This window comes from Saccopteryx bilineata, chromosome 3, assembly GCF_036850765.1.
Source record: "Saccopteryx bilineata isolate mSacBil1 chromosome 3, mSacBil1_pri_phased_curated, whole genome shotgun sequence".
Taxonomy (NCBI): domain Eukaryota; kingdom Metazoa; phylum Chordata; class Mammalia; order Chiroptera; family Emballonuridae; genus Saccopteryx; species Saccopteryx bilineata.
In genome coordinates, this window is record NC_089492.1 from 124,583,793 (window position 1) to 124,607,574 (window position 23,782).

General features: G+C 40.1%; 1 protein-coding gene across 1 annotated transcript in view; it reads right to left on the reverse strand.

The window, feature by feature from the left end:
• The window catches only part of PPP3R1 (protein phosphatase 3 regulatory subunit B, alpha), an 86,032-nt gene that overhangs the window by 26,481 nt on the left and 35,769 nt on the right, over positions 1–23,782 (reverse strand). Inside the window, exon 2 of the mRNA XM_066267274.1 lies at positions 3,042–3,081. Within this exon, the coding sequence (XP_066123371.1) occupies positions 3,042–3,081 (40 nt within the window). The remainder of the gene's footprint in view (positions 1–3,041; positions 3,082–23,782) is intronic.

Consider the following 23,782-nt stretch of genomic DNA (forward strand, 5'->3'; position numbering starts at 1 on the left):
CTGGCTGAACATTAACTTACAAGTTCAAACCTTTCCTGACAAGGTTCAACAGCTTCACCAAAGCACAGATGGAGTCATAAGAAAGAAGACTAAGTTCTGAGGATAAAACTGAAAGAGGCAGCTGTAGCAGTATGTGACATTTATTTCAACTACCACACATTTTTTTTAAAACTTGGCTTTTGCATCTGGATGTACCAAAGGTAACATCCATCTTGCTTCTGCCCCGATATATTTTTCTTAAAACCAGGTAAAGGAAAAGAAGGTAAGAATCTGGGAAGTACTGTCCCCTTAGGACCTCTATTCCTTGACCAATAAACAAAAGCTAATTTCTTAGTACTTCATTCCTATCAGAGTTGTACTCCCAACACCCAATCTCAACTCTATTTGCAGCCTGAAGCCTAGCTAATTAGACTTTCATACGTCCTTCTTGCCCACTAGCAACTGGAAGAATAATTGTTCCATGCTCAAAATGAAAAGTAAGTAGCAAGGTACAATGCTGAGCAATCCCTTTTGATTCTAAAGAAACTATAATACCAACATACTAACTTTGCCAGAGACAAGAATTCTAGATCTAGATACAGAGCACTAGCCTGTTAACAACTCTATCTTGGCCATATTTGACAGGTTTGGCAGTGATAAAAGTGACAGTTCTCAAATCCATAAGACTAGTCTGTAACAGGCTTCCAGCAAACTTGTTATGTAAGAGACCAGATAGTAAATATTTTAGGCTTTCTGGACCAGTCTCTGTTGCAACTACTTGAGCATAAAACAGCCATATGTAAACAAATGGCATGACTGTGTTCCAATAAAACTTTATTAATAAAACTGCTGACAGGCAGTAGTTTACCAACCCCTGGTCTAGAGAGTCATAATGAGGTTTGGTTTTGGTCAATTTAAACAGTAGGCTGAATGCAACACTTTATCTTCATGTTGAAATAGAAACATACACCTACATATAATCAAAATTATGTAAGAAATTCATAAAGAAACAGTAAAATAAAATGTAAACAGTTGGGTTATCAGAATTATGGGTAATTGGTCATGGAGTACACCATTTTAAAAAAATTGTAAAGTTACAAAATGGAAGCTAAATGAATTAATATACAAGTAATTTCAGCTTACGGTACCTGCTACAAGGAAATAAACAGGGTACTTACCCATGAAAAGAGAGATACTGAGGAGGGAGAGAGAGAAAACATCTTCTGAGATTTGAAAGACAACCACCAAGTCAGTTAAGTAAAGAGCTTGATACCACCCTCTGAGGGAGACAAGGCTGCAGCTGCAGTGAAGCTCTATCCCCCCACTCCTGACTCACTGCTGTTCACTCTCACCAAGGCCCAAGTCTACCAGGCAGCCATGCCTTTTACACACACTAGAGAGACACTCATAGAACGAGAGGTGGAGCTTCACCGAATCAGAATTACTCTAACCAGCTGCAATGTAGTCTTTGGAAAGACTTGTTCAGAGTGTGTGCTAACTTGTTCAGAGCTGCAAAGGAAGAGAATCTTAAAGTGAAAGGACCAATTCCCATGCTACCAAGACTCTAAGAATCATTACAAGAAAAACTCACTGTGGGAAAGTTTCTAAGACTTGGGACTGGTTTCAGATGAAGATCCACAAGCAACTCATGACTTGTACAGGCCTTCTGAAGTTGTTAGAGATTGTTAGGGAGATTACTTCCATCAGTACTGAGCCAGGAGTTGACGAGGTTGAAGTCACCATTACAGATGCTTAAATCAATTTTTTAAATAAATTATCACTTGTTTAAAAAAAAAACAACACAATAAACAAAAAACCAGAGCTTGATATAAGAGCATTCTACCCAGAACTCATAAGCAAGCAAAGGTGTTGATGAGAATGAAAGAAATTGACAAGTTTTAGGAAAAGAAAGCAAACTAATGAAACATAATGAACAACATGAAAAGTGGGGGTTTTTTAATTTATTTATTTATTTATTTATTTTTGTATTTTTCTGAAGCTGGAAACGGGGAGAGACAGTCAGACAAACTCCCACATGCGCCCGACCGGGATCCACCCGGCACACCCACCAGGGGCGACGCTCTGCCCACCAGGGGGCGATGCTCTGCCCCTCCAGGGCATCGCTCTGCCACGACCAGAGCCACTCTAGCGCCTGGGGCAGAGGCCAAGGAGCCATCCCCAGCGCCCGGGCCATCTTTGCTCCAATGGAGCCTCGCTGCGGGAGGGGAAGAGAGAGACAGAGAGGAAGGAGAGGGGGAGGGTGGAGAAGCAAATGGGCGCTTCTCCTATGTGCCCTGGCCGGGAATCGAACCCGGGTCTCCCGCACGCCAGGCCGACGCTCTACCGCTAAGCCAACCGGCCAGGGCCGAATAGTGGTTTTTATGAGGAAAAAAGGAAGAGGCACCTCATTGCAAGGTAAGAAGTCTCCAAACAAGGCAGGACCAGCTCCATCAAACGGGATGGAAAGTACAAAGCAGGCTCTGTGTGAGAGTTCTGGGACTTCCTGATGATATTTAAATTTACCAAATGTCCCCATTCCAACTCTCAGGATCTCCCTTTCCCCAATCACAGCCCTTCCACACAAGAAACCTTATCATTTTTATTAAGCTCCTTGGTCCTCTGACTGATCCTTGAATGAAGAATATGAAGATTATATGTTCTGCTTTTACATTCTCCAATAATACAATCAGAAACAACCAGTACACCCATACTACTTGAACTCTTCATTCTTCCCAGAAAGATCTTTTGCAGTAGCTACTTGTTTAGCAAAGTTTTGCCTTCAATAAGTACTTGAATTTATATTAATACAAGTTAACTTAACTGTTGGGTTAAGCCACTGAGATTTGAGGTTTGATTAGTAACTACAGCATACTGCAGATATTACTAATAAAAACATTTCTCTATTTTGATTACTTAATACTATAAGTCAAATTCACTACCCATTTAAAATAATTATGGGCTAACTTTTCTATGTACACATATAAAAGGTGTATAATATATATACATACATAGAGACATGTAAATACAAAAAAAATTCTTGATAACAAGAATATTTGACTTACAGTGTGAGCACATTTCCAAAGGATAACTTGCCTCATTTCCCTGGAGGGGGAAAAAAAGATTATTAGCACATATTTATTTAAAAAGTTAAACTTAACTATTTTAAGTCACAGAATATAGAAATTAGCTGTAAACTAATGTATCTACATCTATGAACTATTATATAAGAAAAAGTATACAGTAAAAAAGAACTCTTGAATCAAATAGGTCTAAATGTGTCTGACTCTTAAAACGTGATTAAAATTTATTTTAAATATTTTAATACCAAAAGCATGTTGTATATTAAATGTTAACACTAGGGATTTTCAATGATAGAATAGAGCTCAGAATAAAGTTTCTCCTGCCACCTCTATTTAATTGAAGAGTTTCCTTAAGACTGCAAAGCTGCGAAAGAGAAAAAAGCAAAAGCCATTACCATTTATACTTGCAGTAACATAATTTTCTATATGATGTGCAACTAAAACAAGAAAAATACGTAATAATAGAGAAGTGGGTCCAATGTCAGACATGCAATTCAAATTTTTCTTTCCATAGGATGCCTTATCTCTATAAATAATAGATCCTAAGTTAATGTAATTCATCTGAATTCCTAATTTATAAAAAATATTTAAAACCAACTACCTGTTTTTGGTGTTTTTTTTTAATACTAGGATTCTAACTGAAACTTATTTAAGAAAAAAAAACGTTGTAGAAAAACTGTGCCTGACTGATGGTGGCGCAGTGGGTAAAGCATCAACCTGTGACACTAAGGGCCCAGATTTGAACCCCGAGGTCACCAACTTGAGCACAGGCTCATCCAACTTGAGTGTGGGATCAGTTAAATGATCCTTCAATCACTGGCTTGAGCAAGGCATCTCTGGTTCAGCTCAAGCACTAACCCCCCTCCCCGCACCAAGGCACGTAGGAGTAGCAATCAATGAACAACTACAAATTGATGCTTCATCTCTTTCTTTTCCTGTCTTGTTTATATCTCTCACTCACTCTCTCTGAACTACAGACCTGGGCCAATGCTTACAATGAAATAATCTTGATAACTAAGCCTAGGGAGGTCAAGTATCATCTTACCAGATATAATAAGAATATCTGACAAATTTCAATACTCATTTATAATAAAATAAAAACAACTCAGCAAACTAAGGATCCTCCTCAATCTATAAAAGCTATCTACAAAAGCCTACAGATAACATCATAATACAGTGAAAGACTAAATGCCTTCTACCTAAGATCAGAAACGAGATAAAGATTGTTTGCAGCAGTACAGTAAGACAAGATGCAAGAAATTCTGGGAGTAATTAAAAAAGAAAATTAAAAAAACATTTCCATTTAGAAAATACAAAATGCTTAGTAATAAAGTTAATAAAATATGTACAATGATTGTACAATAAAGGTTATGGAACACAGCTCAGAAAAATGAAAGATGACCTTAAAAAAAACAAAAACAGAGCTTTATCATGTTTATATATCTATCAGAAGACTAGCTCTTAAGATGACAACTCTCAACCATACAACTCTATTGATAAAAACAATCCCAATATAAATCCCCATAAAAGTCCTAATAAATCATTTCTACAATGTACAGGGAAATGCAAAGGACATAAGTAGCCAAAAAATTTGAATCTGACAGTATCTGACTTAAGGAATTATCCACACTGACCAGGCAGTGGCCCAGTGGATAGAGCGACGGACTGGGACACGAAGGATCCAGGTTCAAGACCCCGAGGTCACCAGCTTGAGCGCGGGCTCATCTGGTTTGAGCAAAGCTCACCAGCTTGGACCCAAGGTCGCTGGCTTGAGCAAGGGGTTACTTGGTCTGCTGTAGCCCCACAGTAAAGGCACATATCAGAAAGCAATCAATGAACAACTAAGGTGTTGCAACGAAAAACTAATGATTAATGCTTCTCTCTCATCTCTTTCCAGGCCTGTCTGTCCCTATCTATCCCTCTGTCTCTGTTTAAAAAAAGAAAATAAAGAATTATCCACACACATTCACATAAACACAAACACACAAAGGTCAAAATGATTTTTTGACCAAAGTGTCCTAGTAATTTAGTGGGGAAATATCTTTGCAACAAATGATACTAGAACAAAGAATATTAATATTAAAAAAAAAAAAGACAAATGTCCTGGCTAGTTGGCTAAGCAGTAGAGTGTCAGCCCGGCATGTGGAAGTCCCGGGTTTGATTCCCAGCCAAGGCACACAGGAGAAGCGCCCATCTGCTTCTCCACCCTTCCTCCTCTCCTTTCTCTCTCCCTCTTCCCCTCCTGCAGCCAAGGCTACAGGGGAGCAAAGTTGACCCGGGCGCTGAGGATGGCTTCATGGCTTCCACCTCTGGCGCTAGAATGGCTCCAGTTGCAACAGAGCAACAGCCCAAATGGACAGAGCAGTGCCCCTGGTGGGCATGCCAGGTGGATCCTGTTTGGATACATGCAGGAGTCCATCTCTCTGCCTCCCTGCTTCTCACTTCAGAAAAATACAAAAAAAAAAAAAAAAAAAAAGACAAATCACCTGGACATTTTACAATAGAAATACACAGCACGTAATAAGCACATGAAAAGATGTTTGACATCATTAGACATTAGAGAAATCCAAATTAAAACTACAATGAGAAAAGTTGCAGACATATGAAGTGTTGCTGAAAACAAATAAACAAAAATTGGTTATGTACTGGGCCTTCTGAAATTCCCATAAATCTCCCAGTTATTCAAATAATCTAGGTACTACTGCAAAGAGATTTTGGATATGTATTTAATATTCCAAATCAGCTGACCTTAAAGTAAGATTCTTCAGGTGGGTCTGTTGTAATCACAGGAGCCTTTTACAAACAGAGAGAAGTCAGAGATACAAAGCATGAGAAGAATTCAACATAAGGGAGATGGACTGGGCCAAGTGCCATTGAATGCAGGCAGTCTCTAGGACCTGCTGAGAGTGGCCTCCAGCTGACAGAGAACAAGAAAACAGAATCTTACCCAGAACTCAGAAATCAGTTTTGCTGACATCTGGATTTTAGGCTGTGATACCCTGAAGAGAACCTGTGCTGAACTCTGGCCTAGAGAACTATCAATTAATAGGGGCTGTTTTAAGCTACTAAATTTATGGTAATTTGTTACACAACAATAGAAAGCCAACACCCCGACATAAAGCAAGTAGCTAAAAATAAAAATGTTGACATACCAAATATTTCTGAAAACATGGAGTGTAACTGAAATTTTTATACATTGCTGGTGAGAACTCAAACTGGTATAGTCACTTTGGAAAAAAGGTCTGGTGGATTCTTAATATTAAGCAAAACATAACAGTGAGCAATGAAAACGTCCAAACAAAGATTTGTACAATATGTTCATAGAAGGTTTATTGTCAATAAACCAAACAAGAAACAATCTCAATACCCATCAACTGTCAAAAATATATAAACAAACTGTGGTGTGTATCCAGTAATGAATAGGAAAGACTATTGCCCCGGCTAGGTAGCTCAGTTTTTAGATCACACCATTTGATTAGTAATGGAACCAGTAGAAGCTCTAAATCTAAAATGGTTAAAATTCCAAGCATAACAGATTCACATAAGGTAAAAACCATGAAGATCTTTAAAAGAATTTAATGTAAACTGAGTTTTTAAAGTTCAGCAATAAAATTAAGTACCATATATCCCATTCTATAGTACATTAATCTAACACTGACAATAAGTATACAGTATGATTAATATTTAAATCAATTTAAGCAAACACAGGCTTACAGTTGTGAATACATGAAACAGAGTTTATTCTTGTATTATTATTATTAACCTACTTTTGCCCACACCTGTATATACATATTACCGTATTTCCCCAATTATAACTCATTCCCATGTGTAAGACACACCTTAATTTGGGGTGTCTTACATAAATTAAAAAAAAAAAGGTATTACATAAAGTTATTGAATTTGGCCCTGGCCAGTTGGCTCAGCGGTAGAGCGTTAGCCCTGCGTGTAGAAGTTCCAGGTTCAATTCCCGGTCACAGCACATAAGAGAAGCACCCATCTGCTTCTCCACCCTTCCTCTTCTCCTTTTCTCTCTCTCTCTCTCTCTCTCTTCCCCTCCCACAGCCAAGGCTCCATAGGAGCAAAGTTGGCCTGGGCACCGAGGATGGCTCCATGGCCTCTGCCTCTGGGCCCAGATGGGCAGAGCATTGCCCCCTGGTGGGCATGCCAGGTGGATCCCGGTTGGGCGCATGTCTGCCCCCCCTCCCACCCCCAGCTTCTCACTTCAGAAAATACCAAAAATAAAAATAAAAGTTAATGAACTCAAGTTTTATTCATCATAAAATTCACACAACTCCTCATCACTGACAAAACTTGTCCCATCCATTAGCTTGTCCTCATCTGTGTAAGATGACGAATCACTTTCTTCAATAATGAGCGTAAAAACAAGTGCAAAAAAAGCAGAAAATGCAAGTTTAAAAACATCTACAACCACTGTATAAGACACGACCCAGTTTTTAGACCTCAAATTGGGGGGGGGGGGGTGTGAGTCTTATACATGGGGGAATATGGTACATACTCTAAGAAGTTATTGAATACTGCCTGAAAAACCAGTTTAAGTCTGGCTGGTTAACTTTTAAACTCTGAAAAGTAGCTCTTATTCTATATAAATTTAAGGTCAAAGAAAGTCTACCAGTAAATTGGCATCTTCAATTCTTATGTTAAAAAACACGATTAGATTAAGGGGATATTAGCAGACTCAAGAGATTCTTAAAAGTCCAGATATTACAAAACTTCAGATTTTTTACTTTCCTTGATGCTCACTTTTCATAATGAGCAGCCATTAATATTAAGCATTTGGTTCTACATACACCTTCAGTAAGCAGTACTCTCACACTGAAGTAATATTTATAGTTCAGGAGAGCCTATAACCAAATAAGACAATGTTGCCACCTCTTAAAAGTCTACTCGAAAAATAAAGTCTATTCGATAAAGATAAATATCTAAATATTCTGACAGCATGCCCTTTGAAAATATTCTAAACTTTACATTATGCATCTATAAAATTTATTTTTATTCCCTTGTATCTTGACACTCAAATATCAAAGTTAACAACTATAAACAAAATGAGGTAAAAGAAATCCCAAAATATTTTCCTGCCAGAAAAATTTTTTAGAAAATACTTTCCTAGTCTTACTGATTAAATGTGTAGCGCATTGATAATCATAATAAAGTAAAATTTTAGGTCCCAGCTGGCTGGCTAGTGGTAGAGCATCGACCCACCTGTGGAAGTCCTGGGTTCAATTCCTGGTCAGGGCACACAAGAGAAGCGGCCACCTGTTTCTCCTCCTCCCTCCCCCCCCCCCCCCCCCCCCCCCCCCCCCCCCCCCCCCCCCCGGTCCCAGAGTCTTGACTTGATTGATTCCAGCATGTTGGCCCTGGGCACTGAGGATGATCCTGTGGAGCTTCCACCTCAGGTGCTAAAAATATCTCAATTCTAAGCTTGTGCCCCAGATGGGCAGACCATCAGCCCCAGATGGGGGTTGCCAGGTGGAGTTCAGTTGGGACACATGCGGGAGTCAGTCTGTCTATCTCCCCTCTTCTCACTTAAAAAATAAAATAGAAGTAAAATTTTAAAACAATACTGACTTGAATTAAAAGGTAAATATATCCAAATGTCTTTATCTACTGAAAGACAAAGCTTGCCAACTTCCTGGTTAATGTAATTATTATAACAAAATCAATCAAAATCAATTATTTTCTAAGGTAAAAATCAATGACCATCTTTAATAACTGTTCTAGAGCAGATATTCCTTATTTTTAAAAGTATAAAACAAAGGCTTGACCTGTGTTAGCACAGTACAAAAAGCGTTGACTTGGAACGCTAAGGTTGCTGGTTTGAAACCCTGGGCTTGCCAGTCAAGGTACATATAGAAGCAAATATGAGTTGATGCTTCCAGCTCCTCCCCCCATTTCTGTTTCTCTCTCTCTTTCTTTCTCTCTCTCTTCTCTCTCTAAATATCTATTTTAAAAATCTTTTAAATAAAATGAAAAAATTTTAAAGTATAAAACAAGGTATAAAAGTGTAGATAAGTAAATTTGGGGGAAAGGAAGTGAAAACATCAAGAACAGAAGAAATAACTACAATTGATCTCAATATACTTGCAGGGACAAGTCTGTCTCTATCAAGCTGTGAGTTCACAAGTACCCCTTTCTCTAGGCACTGACTTCTCCATGGAGGAAATAAGAAAGTTATAAGTATAATAGATGAGTAAAGGGGTCCTTCTACCTGTATTAATTTTTTTTACTACTAATGAAGATGCTAGCCATATTTAAATATGCAAGCAAGAGTGGGATGGATGAAGAAAGGGAGTGCAAACACAAATTCCTTAAAGCACCCGTCTGGCCCAGGAGACAAAGAGTTTCCCAAATAGAGTATACTTAATTTTTCATTTTTCTTTGAAGGCCAGTACAACAGTCAGTATAAAAAAGGAAAAGGCAATAAACCTCAGAAGCCCAAATTCTTGGCAATATAAATCAAGCATGACCTTAGTTACACAGCAACAATCCGGCAACAGGGATTTTGTGGATACTCTATAAAAATTAGTTATGATGCTATTGCATAGCAGAATATTAAGACAGAATACCACTGTTAAACAGTAACTAGTTTCCCAATAGAAGTCATACACATATCTGTACTTTTCAAATGATTTTAGGAGTGAAAATAAAAAACTCTAAAAATTTCTAGCCTGATAAATGTTGCCAAACTTACACTCTTGCTTGAACTCATTTACTGAATGTTTGAAGGTACATGTTATTTTAAAGATCCTATTACATGAGGCATGAAATGATCATACCTAATATTCAACTTTTTATACCAATATTCAATTTTGAAGTTTAAAACATCTGTTAACACCTAACCAATCCTGTTTTTCTCTACTATTCAATATTAACCATGATTTTTGTATGTTTATCTTGTATCTTGCAGTCTTGTTGAACTCATTATTAATTCTAGAGGTTTTCTATTTGTAGATTTCTCAGGATTTCTTATGTAGACAATCATGTCATCTACAAATAGGGACAATTTTTCTTCTTTTCCAGTCTGTAAACCTTCTGTAGTCTTCTCTTGCCTTACTGTACTGCCTAGAACTTGCTGCACTATGTTGAAAGAGTGATGAGGCCCTGGCCAGTTAGCTCAGTGGATGGAGCATCAGTCAGGCGTGCAGACACCCAGGTTTAATCCCCAGTCAGGGCACACATGGGAGGTGACCATCTGCTTCTCTTCTCCTCCCTTACCTCTCTCTTTCCCTCTCACAGCCAGTGGCTCAACTGGTTTGAGCGTCAGCCTGGGCATTGATGATGGCTCACTTGGTCCAAGCATCGGCCTGAGGCGTTGAGGATAGATAGCTCAGTTGATTCGAGCACTGGCCCCAGATGGGGGCTACCAGGTGGATTCCAATTAGGGCACATCCGAGAGGCTATCTCCCCTATCACTTAAAATAAGTAAATAATAATAAAAAAAGAAAATGTGATGAGAGCATATTATCTTTGCCCTGTTACTGATCTTATGGAAGAAGCATTTAGTCCTTCTCATATCATGTATAATTGTCAATTGTACATTTTTATAGATGTTCCTTATCCAACTGAGTTAGTTCCTTCTGTATATCTTTATCTTAGTTTTTTTTTTTAATCGTAAACAGGTACTGAATTTTATCAAATTCTTTTTTTTGCCATCAACAGATATGATCATGTGATTTTTCTTCTTTAGTATGTTAATATGGCAGGTTATTTATATTAATTGAGTTTCAAAATAGTGAAGCAGCCCTGCATCCTTGCAATGAACCATTTTTTTTTTTTTTTCATTTTTCTGAAGCTGGAAACAGGGAGAGACAGTCAGACAGACTCCCGCATGCGCCGGACTAGGATCCACCCGGCACGCTCACCATGGGGCGAAGCTCTGCCCACCAGGGGGCGATGCTCTGCCCATCCTGGGCGTCGCCATGTTGCGACCAGAGCCACTCTAGCACCTGAGGCAGAGGCCACAGAGCCATCCCCAGTACCCGGGCCAACTTTGCTCCAATGGAGCCTTGGCTGCGGGAAGGGAAGAGAGAGACAGAGGGGAAGGCGCGGCGGAGGGGTGGAGAAGCAAATGGGCGCTTCTCCTGTGTGCCCTGGCCGGGAATCGAACCCGGGTCCTCCGCACGCTAGGCCAGGGCCGCAATGAACCATTCTTGGTCGTGGTATATATTTTTGTTACTGCTTAATTCTATTTGCTTATATTTGTTAAGGATTTATGCACCTGCAATAATATAGGACTATGAATCTATAGTTTCATTTTAGTACTGTCTTTTTTTTTTTTTCTATCTAGGCAATGGGGCTATTCAAATTATCTACTTCAGGCCCTGGCCGGTTGGCTCAGTGGTAGAGCGTCGGCCTAGCGTGTGGAGGACCCGGGTTCAATTCCCGGCCAGGGCACACAGGAGAAGCGCACATTTGCTTCTCCACCCCTCCGCCGCGCTTTTCTCTCTCTCTCTTCCCCTCCAGCAGCCAAGGCTCCATTGGAGCAAAGATGGCCCGGGCGCTGGGGATGGCTCTGTGGCCTCTGCCCCAGGCGCTAGAGTGGCTCTGGTCGCAACATGGCGACGCCCAGGATGGGCAGAGCATCGCCCCTGGTGGGCAGAGCGTCGCCCCATGGTGGGCATGCCGGGTGGATCCCGGTCAGGCGCATGCGGGAGTCTGTCTGACTGTCTCTCCCTGTTTCCAGTTTCAGAAAAATGCAAAAACAAACAAACAAACAAAAAAACAAATTATCTACTTCATAATGGGTAAAATATGTAGTTTGTACTTCTCGAGAAACTGATCCACTATATCAAAGTTCTCAAATTTATTTCTAGAGTTAATCACAGTATTCATCATTGTGTTCACATTTGCAAGGTCCATGGTGATATCCTCCATTTCACTCCTTACTGAGGGTACTGGCAATTTGTTTCTTTTATTATTCTTGGTCTTGCTAGAAGTTTGTCAATTAACTGACCTTTTTGAAGAACTGGCTCTTTTTTTCATTGATTCTATCATTTTCCTGTTTTCAATGTCTGCTTTATCTGTATTTCCTTTCTCCTCCTTGCTTTAGGCAAAAAATAAATTAAAAAAATTTTAGGTTCTTGAGATGGGAGCTTAATCAGATATTTTTCTTTCCTAAAGTGTGCATTTAGTGCTATAAATTTCCCTCTCAGTATGGCTTTAGTCATGTCCCACAAACTTCAGTTGGTTGCATTATTTCAAATGGTTGCAATTCAAAATATTTTTTACTACCCTTAAGGTTTTCTCTTTGACCCGTGCATTAAGAATTGTGCTGTTTAGTTTTCAAGTGTTCAGATATTTTTTCTAGTTATCTTTCTGTTACTCATTTCAAGTTTGATTCTGTTGTGGTCAGAGAACACATTTAGAATTATTTCAATTCTTTTATATTTGTTGGTTTGTTTTTATGGCCCAGTATATAGCTCATTGGTATAGTTCTGTAGGTCCTTTAAAAGGTGGTATACAGTGCCTGACCAGGTGGTGGCGCAGTGGACAGAGTGTCAGACTGGGACGGGGAAGACACAAGTGCAAGACCCCCAGGTTGCCAGCTTGAGTTCAAGGTCACTGGCTCGAGCAAGTGGTCACTCAGTCTGCTGTAACCCTCCACCCCCAAGGCACATGAAAAAGCAATCAATGAACGACTAAGGTGCCAAAACAAAGAACTGATGCTTCTCATCTCTCTCTTCCTGTATGTCTGTCTCTGTCTGTCCCTCTCTGACTCTCAGTCACAAAAAAAAACCAAACAAAACTGGTATACACGAGGGGTCAGGAACCCTTTTGGCTGAGAGAGTCATGAATGCCACATATTTTAAAATGTTATTCCGTAAGAACCATACAACAACCCATGTACGTTAGGCATTATCCAATAAAAATTTGGTGTTATCCCGGAGGACAGCTGTGATTGGCTCCAGCCGCCCGCAACCATGAACATGAGCGGTAGAAAATGAATGGATTGTAATACATGAGAAGTTTTATATTTTTTATTTTTAACACTTTTTTTTATTAAAAGTTTGTCTGCAAGTTTGATGCAGCCATCAAAAGAGCCACATTTGGCTCGCGAGCCATAGGTTCCCAACCCCTGGTATACACCATTATTTGGTGGAATGTCCTGTCAATAATACACTTAATGGTTGATGGTTGTTGAGTGCTTCTATATTCTTTTTATTATTATTATTCATTTTAAGGGGGGGTGGAGAGAGAGAGAGAAGGGGGAAGGAGCAGGAAGCTTCAACTCCCACATGTGCCTTGACTGGGCAAGCCAGGGTTTTGAACCAGCAACCTCAGCATTCCAGGTCGACGCTTTATCCATTGCGCCACCACAGGTCAGGCTGCTTCTATATTCTTGCTGATTTTCTGCTTAGCTGTTCTATCATTTGTTGGGAAACAGGTTTTGAAGTCTCCAACTATAATTTTCAACTTATCTCTACATTATCAGTTTTTGCATTCTATACTGTATTTTGCAGCTTTATTGCTTGATGCAAACACATTTAAGATTGCTGTCACCTTGATGGATTTATCCTTTTGTTATATAATGGCCATTAACTGTTTTGGTCATTTCCTTTTAGGCCTACTTTATCTACTGTTAATATAGTCATTTCTTAGGATTAATGTTTGCATGATATATCTTTTCCTTCCTTTTACTTCAAATATGCCTATATCATTCTGTTTTGAGTTTTTTGTAATCACAGAGGTGGGTCATGTTTTTAATCCTACCCAGCCAAAATCTCTACTGAAATTGGTATACTTAGACCATTTATATTTAATATTATGAGTATGTTAGGGTTTAATGTGCCATTTTATTTTGTTTCCTTTTTGTTCTGTTTTATCCTGCTTTCCTGTGGGCTACCAGAACATTTTCTGGAAATCCAATTTTGATTTATTTAGTGTTTTTAAGTATATCTCTTTGTATAGGTTTCTTAGTGGCTACTCTATGTATATATATACACACACCTAACTTTTCACAGAATACTGCTGTCAACACTTTACCCTCCCCCACTCTTAGCTGTCTTAAACATTTCCTCTGTATATGTTTAGGACCATATCACAGTGTTATAATTTTTGTTTACCGGTCACACACAATCTGGAAAACTCAAAAGAAAAAGTCTGTTGTATTTACCCTAACTTTTAAACTTTTGAGTTTTTTTTTTCCTCCTTAGTGATATTCCAAAATTCCTTCTTTTATTATTTCTCTTTTTTTCAAAACTTCCTTTAGGAATTTTTTAGGCTAAGTCTCATGGAGATGTATTCTCTTAATTTTCATCTGAGAATGTTCTGTTTTCCTTTCATTCCAAAAAGAGGTTTTCTCTGGATATATGGTTTTGGGCTAAGAGTTATTTTCTTTCAGCACTTCAGAAATGTATCATTTCCTTCTGGCTTCCATGGTGTTTGATGAGAAATTTGTCATATCATCTGTTTCTCCCATCTATAGTAAGCATCATTTCTCTTGTGTTGATCTCAACATTAATTTGTCTTTAGTTTTTTGAAATTCGACTTCGGGGTATCCTGGTATAAATTTTCAATGGGTTTATCATGTTCAGCTTTTTGAATCTGGAGGTTTTTTATCTTTTGCCAAATTTGGGAAATTTTCCGCCACTATTTCCTTAAGTGCTTTTTCAACCTTGCCCTCTTTCTTCCTCTCCTGGGACTCCAGTGACAAGTGATAAATCTTTTTTATGCTCCCACAGTTCCCTGAGGCTCTGTGGATATTTTTTTTCAATGTTTTCTTTCTGTTGTTTGGATTAGACATTTCCTTTTGTTATATCTGCCAATTTACTGATTCTTTCCTCTGCTCTATTCTGCTCATTCACTTAGCCACTGTATCAGTTAATATATTTTTCAGTTCTTTATATTTGTTTTTCTTTATACCTTCTATTTATTTGCTGAAGTTTTCTATTTCTTCATGCTTCATGTGTATCAGTTGTTTTCCTTGAAGTGACAGGCTCATTACTCATTTCTGAGACAATGTCTGTTAAATATTCAAGTGTGAACAATCAAGATTTTGTCAGTTCTCAAGTATACTTTTGGTATTCTATGAAAAAGCAGCTGGTTCGGTTTGCAAATAACATCAATACCTGTTTTTTCTCAAAACAATCAACTTTAGTTAAGATGTGATTTGTACATATATCATTTCATCATACAGAATATTAAGATATATGTATACAATGACTAGATATGATATTTTTACTGCTTTTCCAAGGATACTAAGTGGTGCTGGTTTTTTGTGGGTTTTTTTGTTTTTGTATTTTTCTGAAGTTGGAAATGGGAAGGCAGTCAGACAGACTCCCACATGCACCCAACCGGGATCCAAGAGGCATGCCCACCAGGGAGCGATGCTCTGCCCATCTGGGGTGTTGCTCTGTTGCGACCAGAGCCATTCTAACACCTGAGGCAGAGGCCATGGAGCCATCTTCAGCGCCCAGGCCAACTTTGCTCCAGTGGAGCCCCAGCTGCAGGAGGGGAAGAGAGAGACAGAGAGGAAGGAGAGGGGGAAGGGTGGAGAAGTGCCAGGGTCCAGCCCCGGGAGGAATCCAAGGGTCCTACAAGAAGAGATGGCGTCGGCGCAAATCGAGTGAGAGAGCCGAATTCTTTTTTTTCTCTTTAGCATTTATTGCCAGGCATCTCTGCCAATGGCTGGTCTAGCTTTATTTTTATACCATACACTAAGTTACAATCACATGATATTTTGAATACATTGATTAATAATTGTTTTTGTTTCACTATGGTTACATATTTCTAGGCAACAGTTAATTCATTTCTTTTTTTTTTTCTTTTTTTTTTTTTTTTTTTTGTATTTTTCTGAAGCTGGAAACGGGGAGGCAGTCAGACAGACTCCCACATGCGCCTGACCGGGATCCACCTGGCACACCCACCAGGGGGCGATGCTCTGCCCATCCAGGGCGTCGCTCTGTCACGACCAGAGCCTCTCTAGTGCCTGGGGCAGAGGCCAAGAAGCCATCCCCAGCGCCCGGGCCAACTTTTGCTCCAATGGAGCCTCGGCTGCGGGAGGGGAAGAGAGAGACAGAAAGGAAGGACAGGGGGAGGGGTAGAGAAGCAGATGGGCGCCTCTCCTGTGTGCCCTGGCCAGGAATCGAACCCGGACTTCCTCACGCCAGGCCAATGCTCTACCACTGAGCCAACCGGCCAGGGCCTTAATTCATTTCTATAAGCTATAAATCAGGTAGTAAGTCATTCAAAGTACAGTTATACAATAACTTGAATAGCAATAACAATATTGGTACAAACTTCTAAAAGGTCAGTACTAATTAATAACTCTACCTTACCTAAGATCCTATTGTCTAGTCAAATTTTATTTATCTACTACATTCATACACTAGTTAAGTTCTAATTTTATTCTTCTCAGAGTGTTCCACCACTTGCAGGTCAGGTATGCAAGAAGAAAGGAAAATTTCTTTACCACATGAAAAGGCTAGGGAGGTAAAGTAATGAATTAAGTGAAGGCTGAAAGGTGCTTCTGTGTATAGTTACTATTCCCTACCTATTCATAAGTCACAATCTATTTTTTCTAACATGATTAATAAGAAGGAATTCTCCTACAAACTTAACCCTTTTCAAGGGATATCATAGCCAGCCTCTTATGTCTATGAGCCCAAAGGGGCTTACAGGCTTTTCTGTGGAACTCACACCCTGTCTCATTTCCAAAGAAACTACTATGACTCTACAGGGAAAGCATGGTACCATTATTCCTGTGCCATAAATGATAGCACACACCCAGAAAAAGGGGGGATATAAGGCCAGATTAATTCAAAAGGTCAAAGGGGGAAGTATTGTTGTGCCTTTTCTCTGCAATGACTTTGTTAACCAGCAGCCATTGATCTTCACTGAGGTGACTTTGTCAACCAGCAGCCATTGGTCTTCTCTGCTGTGACTTTGTCAATCAGCAGTTTTTGATCTTCTCTGCTGTGACTTTGTCAATCAGCAGTTTTTGATCATCTTCTGCTGTGACCTTGTCAGCCAGCACTTGTGGATCTTCTTCTGCTGTGACCTTGTCAGCCAGTAGTTGTTGATCGGCTCCCGACAGAGAAGCAGATGGGCGCTTCTCCTGTGTGCCCTGGCCGGGAATCGAACCCAGGACTCCTGCACGCCAGGCTGACACTCTACCTCTGAGCCAACCGGCCAGGGCCTGTGATGCTGGTATTTTTTTTTTTTTACTTTTTTTTTTTAATTTTATTTATTCATTTTTAGAGAGGAGAGAAAGAGGGAGAGAGAGAAACAGAGAGAGAGAAGGGGGGGGAGGAGCTGGAAGCATCAACTCCCATATGTGCCTTGACCAGGCAAGCCCAGGGTTTCGAACCGGCGACCTCAGCATTTCCAGGTCGACGCTTTATCCACTGCGCCTCCACAGGTCAGGTAGATGCTGGTATTTTTTAAAACTGCAATTGGCATGACAGTGAAGAATGCAATGATTACTACTGTTTTGATTCATGTTAAGGTATCAACAGCATGTTTACCAACCACTGGTTTTGCATCATCAGTGCAAATGAAAACACAGATTATACTACAGTGTGTTGTCACTGGTTTTTGATCCATGTTAAGGTATCAGCAGTTTTACCAACCACTGGTTTTGCACCACCACTGCAAATGTAAACACAGTGAATAAAACAGTGTTTTAGCGTTATTATGAAAACTTTTGACCTTATGAATTCCCCGAAATTGAGGATTCCCAGGTATCCATGGACCACTGTGAAAACTGCTGATTCAATTTAAAGATCTGATGATTTAAATTTTGCCAGTAGAGAATATTAACATTTAAAGTATTTGAAGAGAAATTCACCAATGAAAAATAATCCAATACAGAAACAGAACCAGCCTACTATGGATCTACTTTATTAGTTCTAATATTATTTCATGGCTTCATAATAATACTTACTCTGTATTACCCTATAATAAATAAATATGCCCCAATATCATTAATTTTATAATTACTAGATTTTATACTGTATTCAATTGTCATGTCTCTCTTTAGCAAACTTGAAATTGGGACAATTTACTTTTCAATCTGTTTATGTCCTTCATAAATTGGAAATTTTTAAAGACTGCTGCCTCGTTATTTTGTAGACTGTTCCTCATGCTTCATGGCTGATGTAGCATCACGACTAATGCTTCTTCATGATTAGATCCAGATTACACCCTTTAGGTAAAATACAGGAGTATTCTTTCCAGATATCAGGAGCTAGATAATGTTGATTTTTCTCATTACTGGTATTGTTAACTTGAATTAGTTAAGGTCTGACAGGTTTCTCCATTGTAAAGCTGTTATTTTTCCCCTTTGTATTTAATAAGCATCTTGCGGGAAGTTAGGTTTTTTTTTGTTTGTTTGGTTTTTTTCTTTTTTTTTTTTTGTATTTTTCTGAAGCTAGAAACAGGGAGAGACAGTCAGACAGACTCCCGCATGCGCCCAACCGGGATCCACCCGACACGCCCACCAGGGGGCGACGCTCTGCCACTAGGGGGCGATGCTCTGCCCCTCCGGGGGGTCGCTCTGCCTCGACCAGAGCCACTCTAGCGCCTGGGGCAGAGGCCAAGGAGCCATCCCCAGCGCCCGGGCCATCTTTGCTCCAATGGAGCCTTGGCTGCAGGAGGGGAAGAGAAAGACAGAGAGGAAGGAGAGGGGGAGGGGTGGAAAAGCAGATGGGCGCTTCCCCTGTGTGCCCTGGCCGGGAATCGAACCCAGGATTTCTGCACGCCAGGCCGACGCTCTACCACTGAGCCAACCGGCCAGGGCCGGAAGTTAGTTTTATACTATGTAAATATCCAAGTTACTTCTCAAATTTTAATCCACCCATGTTAACATCCACTGATGATTCTTTTCTGTGTTAATTATGATTACTTCTGGGATAAACAACCTCTAACATGATCCCTACACCTCCTGGTATTCTCAACATTCTATAATCAATCCCCTTCCCTGTATAACTTGCTTTTAACCAATCGAGTATGACAATATTAAGGGGATAACACTTCTGTGATTAGGTTTCAAAAGACTGACTTCTATCTTGCCAAGATTCACTTAATATAGCTTTCTTAGCCTACATGCTTTAATGAAGCTAGCATAGCAAAAAAAACTGAAGGTGGCTCACAGTCAACAGCCCACAAGGAACTGAATGCCACCAACAAGCAATGAGTGAGAGTGGAAGTGTTGTAAAGTACTGTACCTTAATCCACAGGTTACACAGAGACACCAAGTCCAAATGAATTTTTGAGGAATTTATTAATTAGCTAGCTAGCTACACGGGGCACAATCCCAAATCATGTAGGCCCTCTTACCATTCTAGACCTTCTTTTATACAAAAATCAAGTACTGGTTGGGGTGGGTAAGATGGGAGCATGGTACAATAGTCAATTACTAGCAAGCTTACAACATCTATCTATAGGATCCATTAAAGGAAAAAGCATTCTTACACCACAAGATAACACAGTAGTGGTAACTGTTTTACATACCCAGCAAAGACATTCCCAAATCTTCTAGTGTCTACCCTCCATCCCTGTCGCCACAATGAAATGGTTAACTTAGAATAAGGAGAGAGGCTAAATCAGGGGTCCCCAAACTTTTTACACAGGGGGCCAATTCACTGTCCCTCAGACCGTTGGAGGGCCGGACTATAAAATAAACTATGAACAAATCTCTATGCACACTGCACATATTTTAAAGTAAAAACACAAAACGGGAATACAATGTTTAAAATAAAGAACAAGTAAATTTAAATCAACAAACTGACCAGTAATTCAATGGGAACTATGGGCCTGCTTTTTTTTTTTGGGGGGGGGCTGCTTTTGGCTAATGAGATGGTCAATGTCCAGTTCCATATTTGTCACTGCTAGCTGTAACAAGTGATATGATGCGTTCCCGCGTCACCGGAAGTAGTACTGTACGTGAGGGACGTGGCCACATACAGTACTCCAGAAGCCCTGTGCTCCTCTCACTGACCACCAATGAAAGAGGCGTGCCCCTTCCCGAAGTGCGGCGGGGGGCAGATAAATGGCCTCAGGGGGCTGCATGCGGCCAGCAGGCTGTAGTTTGGAGACCCCTGGGCTAAATGAAAATACCTTTGCTAAAAGTGTTGAAGCTAGAAGCTCGTCCCCGCTTGTTCAGTTTACAAGCTTTTATACATATAAAGGATTTCAAGAGGAATGATTATTAGAAAGCATATAAAATGTTACAGAATGCAGGTTTTTCAAGCAAGGGGAGTGGGCTCTGATCCCTTTGTTTAGAGCAGGGATAGTCAACCTTTTTATACCTACCACCCGCTTTTGTATCTCTGTTAGTAGTAAAATTTTCTAACCACCCACCAGTTCCACAGTAATGGTGATTTATAAAGTAGGGAAGTAACTTTATAAAATTTATAAAGCAGAGTTACAGCAAATTAAAGCATATAATAATTACTTACCAAGTACTTTATGTCGGATTTTCGCTGTTTGGCAGAATAAATCTTTATAAAACAACTTAATATAGTTAAATCTATCTTTTTATTTATACTTGGGTTGCTCCGCTACCACCCACCATGAAAGCTGGAACGCCCACTTGGTGGGCAGTAGGGACCAGGTTGACTACCACTGGTTTAGAGGTATATGGCACTCTCAGGACTCCAGGAGGGGAGGAAGAGTTAGAATCAGTGTAGAAATTTTTAATTAAAATATGCATATACTGATTCTAGGATCTTAAGGTGGGGAAGAAGGAGTTTCCAGATAAGTTTTATCCTTCCAGAGAACTATGATTAGTTACTAACTTTTGCCCCTTTAATCTATTTGGTTTTTTTTCTTTTCAGAGAGGAGGGGTAAGGGGGCCTGACACTTCCTTTTAAAATAATAATGCTAACAATTTTTGCAATTCCTTCACACCTTATCACAGAAGTGGACCCTTCCCCATCAAATCCTCACATGATAGCCCAGACCCAGGCTCACACCTTGATTTCAGCGTTCTGATAGACCATGAAGCAGAGAACTCAGCTAAGCCCACAGAAACTGAGAAATAAAAAATGTGTGTTATTCTAAGCCTTTCAGGTAATTTGTTATAGATCAGTAGGTAAACTCATACAATTGCCATATAGTGGTTTTTTTAATTCCATCATTCCTTCAATAGTTATTTGGCTTTCTTCTACAAAGACTTTTTCTTCCCTTTCTATATGTATCTCAGTGTGTACTCATGGATTTTATCTATTTTAATGGGTTATAATCTTTTATTATCATTATCAAATTTATAGTTTAAATTGTCCCACATTTGGCCAGTGGGAGTCCTTCCCCTTCAGACTGCTTCCTGTGTCCTTTTAAACCTCCCCATCATTCTCTGGGCCCTCATTATGTCCTGGCACAAGATGTTCCAGGCAGACATTATATTTTCTCTGCCCCCCATCCTTAAATCAGCAATTTCTCCAAGGAGCCCTAGGTCATTTTTAGTCAGGAATGGCTAATGGTGTCACTTAATGAAAAGAAGTTCTTCATTTTCATGTAGCCTAATTTATTCATCACTATGATTATCTGTATGATTAATTCCAAGCACACCTGATTATATTTATTGAGCTGTCTGAATATTACTTTTACTACATGTGTTTGTATCTTTATAATCTTATATTTTGAAGCATTTTTCTGCATAAAGAGGGCAACAGCCTGCTATTTATACCATTTTATAGAATCATTAGTGAGGAGGGGGTACTGCCCTACCACGTGCACTGCAATAGGCTAGATATAATCAAGTAATAAACACTGCAGATGCTCAGGTTCCTCAAACATATAATTTTGACATTGTAGAGGGTCTATGGACATCCAGGTAGATACATTATTAGCAAGTACAGAACCAGAACTCAAGGGAATGATCATACTAGAGATATGATTTTAGAAATGGTCAGCATACAGATAGGTAGCCTTCACCACTCAAGTAAGAGTTAATAAACAATGGAAAATGAAATAATAAACAGTAGAAAACTAATACAAGAGAAATTCACCAAAAACAAGTAAGAACTACAAGAAGAAAATCAGTAGAATATGGTTCTATCCTAATAGTTTAATATTCTATTATGGCTTTATCATGATCTATGTTATTCTATAATGTTTTTGTTGGTCAAATAAGTTTGTAAATATGACATACAGGTTCGCTCGCTGTTGGGCAGATAAAATATATTATGCTCACTTTATTAAAGATGGTGCTGCCCATGAGGAGGCCGTTGCCCAGGTGATATTAATATGTGTTGGGGGTGGGCTAAAGGCAGGCAGAATCCTTGTAGCCTGGGGCTTGGTTTTGGAATTAAGCCTTTCCCACCCTTTTTGATGTGGAGTGGTATAATCCAATCATGCCTCAGAGAAGTGACTTTGTATTAGACTTCCCTATTTTGTATATTGGATTAAAGGTTTGGATTTCTACACTATAAAATAGGGGCAGAACGGAGTTTGCACTCTTGGTTCCTGAGATTATCATTAGAGCAGAGAGCAGAAGGAGGCCACGTGGAGGAGGCCAGGAGAAGCAGCCAAGATGGTGGAGTGTTGAGTGAGAGACCAATTTGTGCAGTTTATGCAGGGAGAAGGAAGGAGATGGGGAACAGAAGTGAATAAGTCTGGTGAGCTAGAAACCTTTGACTCTAGGAAACTCGGATAAGTCAGTAGCTTTGTGAGCACTGAATGTGAGTGGGTTTTGGAGCCCAGTGTGTATTTTTTACTTGCCCGCCGGGTGCAAGCTAGAATTAAAGATGACAGCCCATCAGTTTTTGGCTCCATTGTTTCTTTACCGACTGTCCGAATCCAATGCGAACCTGCATGGGCCAGGCTGCTGTGATGGCAGCTGTTGGGCAGATAAAATGTATTATGCTCACTTTGTTAAAGATAACACGAGGAGGCCTTCGCCCAGGTGATATTAATGTGTGTTGGGGTGGGCTAAAGGCAGGCAGAATCCTTGTAGCCTGGGGCTTGGTTTTGGGATTAAGCCTTTCCCACCCTTTTTGATGTGGGGTGGTACAATCCAATCATGCCTCAGAAAGTGACTTTGTATTAGAGACTTCCCTATTTTGTATATTGGATTAAGGGTTTTGAATCTACACTATAAAATAGGGGTAGATCGGGAGCTTGCGCTCGTGGTTCCTGAGATTATCATTAGAAGAGAGAGCAGAGGAGAGCAGAGAAAGGCCACGTGGAGGAGGCCAGGAGAAGCAGCCAAGATGGTGGAGTGCTGAGTGAGATGCCAGTTTGTGCCGAGTTTGTATCTGGGATAAGGAAGGAGATGGGGAACAGAGGTGAATAAGTCTGGTGAGCTAGAAACCTTTGACTCTAGGAAACTCGGATAAGTCAGTAGCTTTGTGAGCACTGAATGTGACTGGGTTTTGGAGCCCAGTGCGTGTTTTTACTTGCCCGCCGGGTGCAAGCTAGAATTAAAGATGACAGCCCATCAGTTCCTGGCTCCGCTGTTTCTTTACCGACTGTCCGAATCCAATGCGAACCTGCATAGGCCAGAAGGCTGCTGTGATAGTGGCCCTGGCCCTGGCTCCTGGCTTTACACTTGCTTATAGTTTGCATTGGGTGTGGGGGACAGGCTGTAAGCAGGCAGGGTCGTTATACTCTAAGGCAGGCGTCCCCAAACTGCAGCCCCCTGAGGCCATTTATCTGGCCCCCTGCCACACTTCTGGAAGGGGCACCTCTTTTGTTGGGCAGATAAAATGTATTATGCTCACTTCATTAAAAATAGGCGCTGCCCACGTGAGGCCATTGCCCAG